Consider the following 13,395-nt stretch of genomic DNA (forward strand, 5'->3'; position numbering starts at 1 on the left):
CCCGGATTCAGAGAGATGACTGAGAGACACCAGTCAGTGTACAGATATCTTCATGAGAGAGCGGGAACTGAGAGACATTAGACAGTGTACAGATATTTCCTGGACTCAGAGAGACTGAGATACTGGTCAGCATACTGATATCTCCCTGAGAGAGAGAGGGTGGACTGAGAAACTCCAATTAGAGTACTGATACTTCCCTGAGAGAGAGACCAGATACAGAGAAATTCCCGTTAGAGTGCTGAACTTTGTTAAACACCATTTTACAATCTTGTATTTTGTGGTGTTTACAATAGGAAGAAACACTTGAAGCAATTCATTTCCAAATACGAATCTCTGGATACGGAAATGCCAGGAATTCGAAAGTTTCAGGATACGCCTCAATCGCAGCCATTGACCATCTGTGTGGAATGCCCGGTAAATGCTCAATCCTCTCTAAGTTACTCTGGTCTTCAGGGACCTCGTGACTCCTTCTTGCATCACAAAGTCACCGGCCCTTCATTTTGTCGCTTCCTCCTCCTCCGTATGTTTCTCTAAAATTGTGTTTTCCTTTTCCTCCTTTCCTTCCCTCTCTGTCTGGCAGGAACCTTCAGAACCCATCCACAGAAGATCAGTGCTCTGTCCTGTGACCTTACGGTTTATTTTCTCCTCATTTCCCATCCCATCTCGTTTCAACCATCCTTGTGGAAAGGTTGCTCCAACCTGCCTCACATTCCTCCTGCCTCGGCTGAACACTTTAAAATTGTTATTGCAATAGTTTTTAAGACCATTAGAAGTAGAAATGGGAGTAGGCTGTTTGGCTCCTCAAGCCTGCTCCTCCATTCAACAGAATCATGGCTAATCTGACATTCCTCCCATCCACATTCCTCCCATCTATATTCCTCCCGTCTATATTCCTGTAATTTCCCTATAATGCTAGATTCCCCTACAGTGAATGGTCATGACCTGGAGCTCTTTTCCCATAAGATGATCAAGAATCTACCTCTCTCAGATCATTGCTTTATCTAACTTATTTAAACCTGCCTTAATCTTGTACACCTCGATTAAATTTCTCCTCAATCTCCTTTTCTCCACGGGATACATCTCTGGCAACCCCAGCCTAAAACCTGAAGCAAAAATATCTCCTCCACACTGGAACCATTTAAAGCAAGTTTTCTACTTGCTTTCGCTGTCGCGGGGGGCAATGTTCCTACTTTGTTATTTGTGGCACTGAGAATGACACACATCAGAGGTGGCTCACACACACCAATGGGGATTTGTGTTTTGTGATACTAAAGTTTTAAGGACAGAATTATAGGAATTTGCTCCACGTTAACGCCTCGCCCAACCAGAGTCGATTTGTCAACCAATCAACAAACTTTACTCATGCCCTGTGAATGGTTGAGCTCTTTTGAAATGTTGCATTCTTGCATCTGTCCTGATCGAGCTCAAGGCAAAAAGATGCAGAAACATAAAATGAAATCCTGACGATGCTGGAAAACTGAAACGAAAACAGAAATTACTGGAGAAACTCAGCACGTCCGGCAGTATATGTGGAGAGAGAAACAGAGTTAACGTTTCCGATTCAGTGACCCTTCTTCAGAACTTCATTTAACTCTGTTTCTCTCTCTCCACAGATGCTGCCAAACCTGCTGACTTGCTCCAGCAATTTCTGTTTTAGCTTCAGAAAGTTGTAGCTCTTTCCAGCAAGATTCAAGACCAATCTCAGTTGAATTTTGCCAGCAGTTTTATAAACCGCGATTTGAAAATGTGCTTTTAGTTTAATTTTCTTTGTGATTGCTGTCTGTTGAGTGCTATAATTATTGGAAGCTAAGTGGAAAGATATAGAGGGGTTGATTGACAGTCAAGTGTCAACCAATCAGGTTGTGGTTCACTTTCTGATGAGCTGAATGGGAAGGCAGGCATGAAGATAAGGGACATATTGAGCGGCCAATGACAGGATTGTGGGATGATATGGAGGTGCCGGTGTTGGACTGAGGTGGACAAAGTCAGAAATCTCACAACACCAGGGTATAGTCTAACGGGTTAATTGAAAACACAAGCTTTTGGAGCCTCAGTCCTTCTTCAGGTGTGGATTGTTTGGGTTAAGGGAGTTTGGCAGGGATTGGAGGTCACGTGATGAAATTTCCAGGAATCGGTGTGGTTAGAGTTGGCAACTCAGTGGGTTGATGGGGATAGGGTAGACGCAGCTATGCTTTTGGTTTAAAAGAGTAGAGGGCACTTTATTTTGTACCTAACCCCATGCCCCACCTGTCATGGGAGGGTTTGATGGGGAAGGTGTAGAGGGATTTTCACTATTTAACCCTGTGCTGTCCCTTTCCTGAAGTATTGGATGGGGACAGTGTAGAGTCTCCTTTACTTTCAGATTAAAAACATAGAAGGAGCTTTACTTTTAGTTTACTTTCAGTTTAAAAAGAGTAGAGAGAGCTTTACTCTGTGGCTAGCCCTGCAGTGTACCTGTCCTGGGAGTGTTTGATGGGGATAGTGTTGAGGGAATGTTACTTGCAGTTTAAAAGAGTAGAGGGTGCTTTACTTTCAGTTTAGAAGAGTAGAGTTGGAAACCCTACAGAGTGTCCTAGCTTAGGGCACTCAGTTCAGTTGTATCAACATTTCAGGAAGTCACCTCTGGGAATCCCCTCAGCCAGTGATTAAAGTACAACACACCCACTGCTATGAGTAAACAGTCAGGGTGATGAGAGTTAATTGCCATTTTAAGTGCTAATTATCTGTGGAATTCCTATCATTAGGGGAGAGGTGGAAATGTGGATGTAGTTTGTGCTTTGCTGACTATTCACACTCATAATTCAGAAGAATAAAGCAGTCACAAAACCAGATCACTATAAAACAAAGAGCTGTTGGATGCTGGAAATCTGAAACAAAAACAGGGATTACTGGAGAAACTCACCAGGTCTGGCAGTATCTGTGGGGAGAAAGCAGAGTTAACGTTTCTTAACAAGGGTCACTGACTCGAAACATTAATTCTGCTTGCACTGCCCAGATGCTTTCCACGAAATAGATTAATTTGCTGCCTGCCCTTGTTTCACTTTTCCCTTCTGTCCTGGAATCATGTTGGGCCACAGATTCACGGGTGCTAGCACTCCCTGGCACCCCATCCACACCTACATGATCTCAGCCAGTGAGTGGCATGAGCTATTTGGCCATGGGGAACTGGGGTGGTGAGGGGCATTCACCTTTTGCCTCTCCACTGCTTCCTCCACGTGGACTGGAGGCACAAAGGGCTAGCTGGGAATGGAAACCCGAGCCAATTGCCTCCCCCAACCTGTTCTCAGCACTGTCCCGGCCAGGTTGCTGATGTCAACTGTATTACCCTGGGTGGAGTCTGTGCCTCAGATAAGCCGGGTGCCAGTTCACCCTGCATCAGTATGGTGTTGGTACACTGCTTATGTCCAGTTGCTTACCTTTATTTATGAGGCACGAACGAAAACTATGATGTAGCGTCTTTCACAATCTCAGAATATCTTACGACCAGTGAAATACATCACTGAAGTGTCAAGCACCGCTACAATGGAGGAAACATGACAGTCAATTTGCTCACAGCAAGTCCCACAAACAGCCATGAGATAATGACCAGATCTTCGATTTCTTTTTTTGGGTGATGTGGTTTGAAGGATAAGTATCTGTTTTAGGATGCTTGGAATAACTCCCCTGCTTTGCATAATGTCAGAGGAATTTTTTAGAACTACCTGAGGCCACAGTATACTGTTTTGTTTGAAAGCTGGCATCTCTGACAGTGCAGCATTTCCTCAGTGCAGGATTCAGTGCTCAGTTCTCTGCCATGGGTCTTGAACACACAACTTTCTGCCTCTGAGTCTGGACTGCTCCCTCCCAAATCAAGGTGTATCCTCCAGGATTGTTTGGCAACAGCAGTCTTCACTGTTGGGAAGGTGGGACTTGACACGTCTCAAGTGCCCCGGGCCATCTCACGTTGTTAATTTCCCAGGGCTGCCCCTGAGGAAGCCATGGGTCGGAGGGCAGCCTCCCAGAAGCCCAACTTGCAAAAAGGGCCAATAAAAAAGTGTTTATTTTCTATTCTATTCATACAATTATTGAAAGTGGATAAAGAGACTTTTTGTGATCCAAGGTCAAAAATCATTCAATCAGGGAACAGAAAATCTGTTGGGTCTCCAATTGGATGGTCGGGCCGCCCAATGATGGGAGAGTTACATGGCAAAATATGGCCAAGCAGGAGATGGCAACCACTGGAAACTGCTCATTGTGCACCTTGTTCCTTCCAGCCTGACTTGGACCTCACACACCAGGACATCATGACAGCGGCAGAGAGCATCCTTCCCAATGCCTTTGCACTTGGGAAAATCACCAGCATCCAGTTCGAAAACGTGAATGTCATCTGTGGCTCGTCGGGCCTGAAGAACAGGTAAGCTATGAGGACAAGGCTCGGGTGAGGGGTGGTGGGGTGAGGGGAGGTGGGGTGAGGGTTGTGGGGTGAGGGGTGGGGGGGGGAGGGGAGGGGGGGTGAGGGGTGGCGGGGTGAGGGCGGATGCCACTGCCACCATCTGACACCTTTTCAAAGCAGCTCGGGTGTCAGCATGATGCTCCGGTTTGAACGGGGTGGAGGCTAGGGAGTGGGTGAGGGTGGGTTTTGTGAGTTGGGAAGGGTGGTGGGTGAGGCTGCCCTTAGCCCACCACAGGCATGGCTCTCATATGAGAAACGGGGAAGCGATGGCACTCTGAGGGCACCTGCAGAAGGACAATTGCGCAGGACCACAAAGTCTCAGTGGTTGAATGGCCAGATAGTCAGTTTGTTGGGGATGTGGTGGAGTGTGGATCGTGGAAGGAGAAGGTTATACTTACTGTGCAGGCCACTTAGAGTGGGTAGTGAAGGGTGACTGGAGCTCAGGAGTGACACTATTGCCCCCAGCTCCGCTCCCCATTCCATCTACAATTCCCTATCTCCAAAGGAGGAATGACCTCCCATTCAGTTCACAAATGGCCCTTTTCTTGACCCATTCCCTGTCTGTCCTGGGATAAAAGCTTAATCAGATATACCAGCTGCTCTCCTGTTAAAACAAAAAAGCAAGATCCCAGTTTGAGTTTCTGCTCTGCATTCTGTTAGTTGGTATCAGACTTTTCACCTTAACACATGATGAAGAACAGCAGCTTCCATTTAATTTCAACTACAGATTCTGATAGAGAGGTCTTGTGGTGCAATGGTAGTGCCCCTATCTCTGAGCCAGGAGGCCTGAGTTAAAATCCCACTTTCTTCACAGCTGTGTACTAAATCTCTGAACAGGTTGATTAAAGAATACCTATAGGATCTGACGGGTCAGTTTAAAATAAATCACTGGACAGACTGTACAAAGTTTTGTAAAGTAGCCCCTCAAGCAAATGCCAATCCCACCCCTACCCACCCAGGTCAAGTGCATTTTTATGGTGAAGTCTCTTAGCTCACAGCTGGAAGAAAAAGCCTCTTACTGATTGCAAAGGGCAGTTCTGTCAGCAACAGGTCAGCTCTTTAAGATACTTCTTCTCAGCTACAAATTAGAGAAAAGGATGTAGGACCTGCTCCTCACTGGGATGTATTCTGTACTGGTATTTGAGGGTGTTTAACACCGTGGCTACAAGGTGACACAAACCTGGATGTCTCGTCATGTAGGAGCCAAAGTTGGCCATTCAGCCCTTCCATCCTGCTTCTAATTCCCACACCTGCACCCCACAAGCCCCATTCAATGAGATCAGGTTCTGGTCTCAACTTCACTTGCCTGTCTGCCCCCCCCACCTCCTCCCCTATGAGATGGAGGTGGTGACCTGGTGGTAATGTCACTGGATTAGTAACCCAGAACCCCAGGTCAATGTTAAGATGACACGAGTTTGAATCCAACTGTGGCAGAGGTTGAAATTTGAATTTGATAATTTTAAAAAAAAATTTGGAATAAAAAGCTAGCCCAGTGATGACCAGTGTTGATTGTTGTAAAACCCCATCTGGGTCACTAATGTCCTTTAGGGAAAGAAATCTGCCGTCTTTACCTGGTCTGGCCAACATGTGACTCCAGACTCTCTGGGTTATTAAGGATATGTCCAGTTAGTGATGTCCACATCCTGTGATGAAATAAAACAAAACTTCAATTCCCTTGTCAATCAAAAATCTCAGTGTTTATAAAAATTAAAGATCCAGACTTCATGACTTTCTGGGGAAGAGAATTCAACTTTCAGACCATGCTCTAAGAAAAGGGAATTCTCATCTCTTAAACTGTGCCCTTTTTTTTCAGTCTCCCCCACAAGTGGAAACATCCTCTGATATCCATCCTATACAGTTCCCTCTTACATGTTTCAATAAGATAGAATCATAGAATCCCTACAGTGTGGAAGCAGGCCATTCAGCCCATTGGTTCCACACCAACCCTCTGAAGAGCATCCCACCCAGACCCACACCCCTACCCTATCCCTATAACCCTACATTTCCCATGGCTAATCCACCTACCCTGCACATCTTTGGACTCTCATGAGATGTCCTCTCATTCTTGTAAACTCCAGTGGATTTGGGCCTAACCCGTTCAGCCTTTCTGGAATAGGAAGTTTGCTGAGTCAGGCAAAGCCACAGCTCCTTCAGTGAGGCTACCTCTTGGCGGTAAGGCACTTGTCTGCCAGTAATTCACCAACTGGACTGATTGTTCTCCTCCACACAGTGTGGATTTCTGAACCCCCTCACCCCTGAGGCAAAGTCTCAAAATCCATTGACAGCATTCCACACTGCGTTTTCCTGCTGGACACTTCAGAAGCAGGGATATCGGTCAGTTTCCAGACACAGGAATGCCAGAAGACATTAGAGGAGAACATTCGAAGACCACCAAAACTAATGACCACATCATGACTAAGTTGCTGATTGTGGGAGCTAAAATGCACAAATTGAATGTGCATTTCCTACGTTACAGCACTGCCCACACTTCAAAAAGCACCCAATTGCCTGCAAAGCACTCTGGAATGCCCTCAAGAAACTCTGTATGGAAATTAAAGCCCTTCTTTCCCTGATTTCAGGTGGCTGATAAATATTTCAGATTTCCAAACGAGAAGTTTGTTCCTCAATTCTGGACTGGTCATTAAGAAAATGTACATGGCAGTGCAACGTTACGATGACCTCTTGATGGAGGACTACAAGCTTCACCTCCGCAGGGTAATGGCGCAGAAGAAAGTCCTAGAGACACTCAATGAGACGGCGAATCTGGGTGTGAAATCCAGGTAGATGCCAGAGTGACTCTGGGCTTGGGGAGGGTGGTCACTGATAGCGGGTAGGAAAAGCATGCCTCATTTGCTGCTCCGTGTTCAATAGAAAACAATAAAAATTGTAAAATAAATAAATTATTGTTCTTCTTTTTTACATGTTGCCCTGTCTTTTTATTCACATTGTTGCTGAGGGATTCCAATTTCATCAAGAGGAGGAGGTGAGTCACTTTGATTGAGCATCTCCAACTACCCCTTCCCAAAATAACGGGACAGCTGCAACCTAGCTCCTTCTGATTTAGACAGAGTAAATCTTCTATACTCTCCCCATCAAAGAACAGGTGTAGCACAGGTTTAGATACAGAGTAAACCATCCCCAACTCTTTTAAACTGAAAGTAAAGTTGCCTCTACACTATGCCCATCAAAAAGTCCCAGGACAGGGGCAGCATAGAGTTAGATACAGAGTAAAGCTCCTCCTACTCTTTTAAACTGAAAATAAAGCTCACCCTACAGTGTCCCCATCAAACACAACCAGGACGGGTACAGCATGGAACTAGATATATAGTAAACTCCAATGTACACTGTTTCCATCAAACATCAAAGAACAGGTCTCGCACAGGCTTAGATACAGAGTTAACCATCCCTACCCTTTTAAATTGAAAGAAAAAAAGCTACCTCTCCAGTGTCCCCATCAAACACTCCCAGGGAAGTTATGACATATCAAATACAGAGTAAAGCTTCTCAACTCATTTAAACTGCACTCCCAGGACAGGTACAGCATGAGATCGGACATAGAGTGAAGCTCCCTTGACTCCTTTAAACTGAAAGTAAAGCTCACTCCACACAGTCCTAATCCAACACTTCCAACACTGGAATAAGAGTATTTGAACATTTTTAACGCAGAGGTAGACAGAGTCCTGATTAGTAAGGGGGTGAAAGGTTACTCAGAGTAGGCTGGAATGTGAAGCAATCAGATCAAGCACGATCTTACTGAATGGTGGAGTAGGCTTGAGGGGCTATTTGCCATGATTCTACTCCTAGTTCATATGATTACGATTCGATTTGCTACAACCTAATTCACAGGTCAAGTCAGCTGGGAGAATTAAGTAAGGAACGGTGTCCTGGAATTTACTCAGGTCGTTGCACGTTCTTTCTGTACTTTGTTGGCTGGCAACCCAGGTCAGGTCAATAGCTCACCATTCAGGCATGTCTCTACATACACTGTCCCAACACAGTGTGCCTGGATGTGGCAGAAATGTTGGCCTGGAGTTTTTTTCCATAATGGTGAGCTTCTCTCTCTCTCTCCTGGCAAACTGTTGGCCCAGAAATTGCAAGTCCAACCCTGAATATGGCACTTACGGGGTTGGGTTGGAATTTGTGTGCTTCTGGGCCATAGAGGAGGGATAGGGAGGTGATAGCCTAGTGGTTTTATTGCTAGACTGTTAATCCAGAGACCCAGGTGTTGTTCTGCAGACCTGGGTTCAAATCCTGCTACAGTAGATGGTGGAATTTGAATTCAATAAAAATCTGGAAAATAAGAGGCCAACAATGAGCCATTGCCAATTGTTGGAGGCAACACCCATCTGGTTCACTAATGTCCAAATAGGGAAGGAAATCTTCCATCCTTACCTGGTCTGACCTACATGTGAATCCAGACCCACAGCAATGTGGTTGATTCTTATGGGCAGTTACGGATGGGCAATAAAATGCTGGCCAAGGCAGCGATGCCCTCATCCCGTGAATGAATTAAACAAAATGGAAACAGCTTCCTCCACTGAAGTAGGATTTTGGTAATCCAGGGTACCCTTTTGGAATGTTAAAGTACCCCTTTGGATCTGGCTCCAGGACAACTTTGCTGGAAATCAGATGCCTCTTGAGGGAGATAAAGCATCTTTTGGAATTGTTAAATGTAGGCATAAATATGCATAAAAAGTGTATAAACTCATTACTCTCAAAATCTTTGTCAACTGACCTGTTCAGGTCAACAATCAAAATCATCGGAAATACCACACAAGGAGACCCAGTCAGAAGTGTGAAACTTTCAAGGCTGTTTAAAATAATGCGCTGCCCTTTAAATCATTGGTGTTCAGTTCTGGTCGCCACATTACAGGAAGGATGTGGAGGCTTTGGAGAGGGTGCAGAATAGGTTTACCAGGATGCTGTCTGGATTAGAGGGTATGAGCTATAAGGAGAGGCTAGAAAAACTCGGGTTGTTTTCTCTGGAGCAGCGGAGGCTGAGGAGAAACTTGATGAAAGTCCATAAAATTATGAGGGGCTTAGATAGGGTTGATGGTCAGAATCTTTTTCCCAGAATTAAAATGTTTAATGGCATATATTTAAAGTAAGACGGGAAAGTTCAAAGCTGATATGAGGGGCAAGTTTTTTTACTCTGTGAGTGGTAGGAAAACACGCTGCCAAGGGGTGGTGGTGGAGGCAGATACCATAGGGGCGTGTAAGAGACTTTTAGACAAGCACATGAATATGCAAGGGATGGAGCGATATGGATCAGGGACAGGCAGAAGGGATTAGTTTAATTGGCGTCATATTCAGCACAACATCGTGGGCTGAAGGACCCGTTGCTGTACTGTACCATTCTATCTTATAAGAAATATTGGGAATGTTTACAAACACCTCCTCTCACCCTGTACTATGCAAAAACTCCGTCCCGTTTTCCCAATTTCTCCGTCTCTGTCACATATCTTTGATGACGAGATGTTCCATTCCCAAGCATCCTGGATATCCACCTGTTTTCAAATGTCGCTCTTTTCCCCCTCCGCCCCGCCCACTGTCATCCAGACAGCCCTCCACCATGCCTCCTCCATTCCCTGCTCCACAGCTCGAAACGAACACCCCCCCCCCCAAACATAATATAGATAGAATCCCCCTTGTCCTCACTTTCCACCCCACCAGCCTCCGCATCCAACATATCATCCTCAAACACTTCTGCCAACTCTAATTAGACCCCACCGCCTGGAACATCTTCCACTCCCCATCCCTGTCTGCCTTCTGCAAGGACCATTCCCTTCACCACTCCTTACTTCGCGCCACATTCCCCACCAATCACTCCAACCTGCCTGGTACCTTCCCCTGTAACGGTGTTCCTGATGTGGTCTTCTCCACATAAGTAAGACCAAATGTAGACTGGGTGACTACTTCACCGAGCATCTCCGCCTGGCCCGTAACGGCCAACCTAACCTCCTGGTCACCACTCATTTCAACTCTGCACCCCATCCCACAACCAATCCCCCTCTCACATGTCCGTCTTCGGCCTCCTCTCTGTCGCAGTGATTCAGAATGCAAATTTGAGGGCCAACACCTTATCTTGGAAGCGCCAAGACACCATACAGCCTGGAGGACTCAACATTGAGTTCCCCAATTTCAAATAACCTTGCCACCCATCCCCAGGCTTCCTTTCCAGCCCCACCTTCTCCTTTCCATTCCACCTACTGACCCTCCCTTCCAGCAACCAACTGGATTCATCCTTCCCATCGACCAACCAGGTCATACCTACTACCAGTGTCCACCTATCACCACCGTTCCGCTGCCCCCCACCCCCCCCTCTTTATCTGCAACTCTACCACCCCCACATCTTGGAATCATCATTGGTACAAGACATTATTCAGTGGAAGGGTTGTAAAAGTGTTTTTTTTTTCAATATAGTGATGCCAAACCAGGCAACTACATAACCACCATCCACACTTTCCCTGTGACCCTTATACCCTCCATGCCAATGTATGATACCCCCACCCACTCCCCCAGTACTTTATAGCTCCATGTCAACTTAATGCCAACTCACGGCTGCACTTTGTCCTTGCTCACTTTAACCACTCACTGCATGAAAAAGTTTTTTTTAATCCCCTCATGTCACTTTTACTTCCTATTAAGTCATAGGAAGAGTGAGAACAGTTTCAAGAGCAAGAACAGTTTCTCCCTGTCTACTCTGTCCGGGCCACTCATCATTATGTGGACCTCCGTCTGATCTCCTCTCAACCTTCTCCACAGAAAACTCTGCTAACTTCTCCAAGCCACCTTTTAAATCAGGTTCCCCTTCCTCTGAGCCCGTTCTTGTGAGTCTTTCCTGCAGCCTCTCCAATGACCAGGCCGACATGGGGACAGAGTAGCAGGGCTGAGCCCGGGCCTTGGCTGCTCCCACCTGCTTTCTTTCTCTTTTCTTTCTTTGTTTTGCCTTTGCTCTTTTCGTTTTATTTAAAGCCTGGAGAGTGATGGGTGAAGGAGGAAGCAACAGCAATACCAGGATAAGGCTTCATCCGAGCCCGGGGTCTCCCAGTGAGCCAGAAGCAGGTCCTGGGCTGACTCCCCCTGGCCTGGACTCACAGGCTGAGCCAAGGATCCAGCTCCGCAGCTAGGCCCGGGCGCCCGAAGGAGCGGAAATGTCGGTGAAAGGGATGGCGGAGGACCCTGAAGACTGATGAGCGGCGGCGGCAGCATCTGGAGGAGTGTCGGACAGGGAACGGGAGGGACAGAAGCTGCACATCCCCAGGCCTATGGCTGCAGCTTGGACTCGGCAGTTGTGGGAGTGGCAGCGGCAGAGGCCTAACCAAGACCCCGCACCCCATCACAGAGACCCTGGCTGATGTCAAGCAGTGACTGGAGGAGCAGCAGACGAGGAACAAAAAGAGAGAAAGATGAACTCTACTGCAGTAACTCTACTGGTTCTGAGGAAGGGTCACTGGACCCGAAACGTTAACTGTGTTTTCTCCTCCACAGATGCTGCCAGACCTGCTGAGCTTTTCCAGCAACTTTGTTTTTGTGTCTACTGCAGTAAAATCTTGCAATATATTCAGTCTTTCAAGATGGCACCAGAGTTTAGCAACACTGCGTATAACATACGAAGGACACCTTTCACTTTATTTCTTATATATATATGTGACAATAAATCTAAATCTAATCTAAATTGGTTTGAAAGAGTGAGGTGATCTGATTGAAAAAAATTAAGAGCCTTTGTGGGGTTGAGGCTAATAAAACATTTTCCTTGGCTATGAGAAAAAAAGCAATGCATGCCTTTTGTTGTGAAAAAAAGAGGTCATGGAGACAGCCAAACTCTGCTGCATCCCCATGGCAATGCCCCGACCAAATGACTACTGACAATTAAGATCGACAGTTAACTGCTCTCTCTCCTTTACCAAGAATGGCCCAAACAGTCAAAGCCTTCTTCCCATGCTGTGTAAAACGGGGTCTCACTTTTCAAGCATTTTCTGGCATCCTACTTATGATGAACAGCAAGATGAAGTTTCAACTTTTCGCAATGTTTAAGCTTTAGTACTGCCAAGCATTTATCTAGAGAAGGGACTGACCATTTCGGATGGAGAGGCCATACCTTTCCCTCTCTGAGAGGGGTTGTGAATGTTTGGAGTTCTCAGGAGGCTGTGTCACTCTGTCATTGAACATGTTTGAGATGGAGAAATATTTAGAGGTTAAGGGATCTGGAGATAATGCATGAAAGTGTAGTTAAGGTGGAATATTAGCCATGATCTGATCGAATGACAGGGCAGGCTTTTGAGAGGATCAATGGCCTCCTCCATCTCTTTCTTCACTCACTTGGATACTGTAAATCTTCCCCGAACCCTTCTTTCTCTGAACACTACATCCCATCTCTTTAACTAATGGCCCAGAGACTGTCAAAGGACTGTGATAATATTCACCTTGGCATTAGAATGGACCCAAGAGTAAAACATCAGACATGAGAGAGTGAGTGAGGGAGAAAACTGCCTGGAGTTTACAGCACAGAAACAGGCCATTCAACCCAATTGCCATGTACTGACATTTTATGCTCCAACTAAACATTCTCGCACCCTCTGTCATGTCATCCCCTCCATGTAACCATCTGCTCCTGCGTCCCTCACAGACCTACCTCACTTTCTGCATCTGCACCTCAGTCTTCCAAGCTGATTGAAGCATTGGGAGTAGATGATGATACAATGTAGATGTCACTGAACTAGTAATCCTGAAGCAGATTCTGTGAGGAAACAGGTTCAAATCCAGCACTGGTATTTAAATTCACAATCTGGAACATAACGCTAGTCTTGGTGTCAGAGGCCCTGGTGCTATGCAGGTTGGGACTCTACTCACTGCAGTTTATAAGAATGAAAGCTGATCTCATTGAAGTATGTAGAATTCTTAAGGGGCTTGACAGGGTAAATGCTGAGAGGATGTTTCCCCTCGTGGGAGAGTCTAGGACC

General features: G+C 46.0%; 1 protein-coding gene across 1 annotated transcript in view; it reads left to right on the forward strand.

The window, feature by feature from the left end:
- The window catches only part of LOC109911028 (putative uncharacterized protein C19orf81), a 26,208-nt gene extending 18,857 nt beyond the window's left edge, over positions 1 to 7,351 (forward strand). Inside the window, exons 2-4 of the mRNA XM_020510266.2 lie at positions 294 to 414; positions 4,254 to 4,393; positions 7,012 to 7,351. Coding sequence (XP_020365855.2) covers positions 294 to 414; positions 4,254 to 4,393; positions 7,012 to 7,216 — 466 coding nt within the window. The 3' untranslated portion in view covers positions 7,217 to 7,351. The remainder of the gene's footprint in view (positions 1 to 293; positions 415 to 4,253; positions 4,394 to 7,011) is intronic.
- The last annotated feature ends 6,044 nt before the right edge of the window (positions 7,352 to 13,395 follow it).

Source organism: Rhincodon typus, chromosome 37, assembly GCF_021869965.1.
Source record: "Rhincodon typus isolate 14 chromosome 37, sRhiTyp1.1, whole genome shotgun sequence".
NCBI lineage: Eukaryota > Metazoa > Chordata > Chondrichthyes > Orectolobiformes > Rhincodontidae > Rhincodon > Rhincodon typus.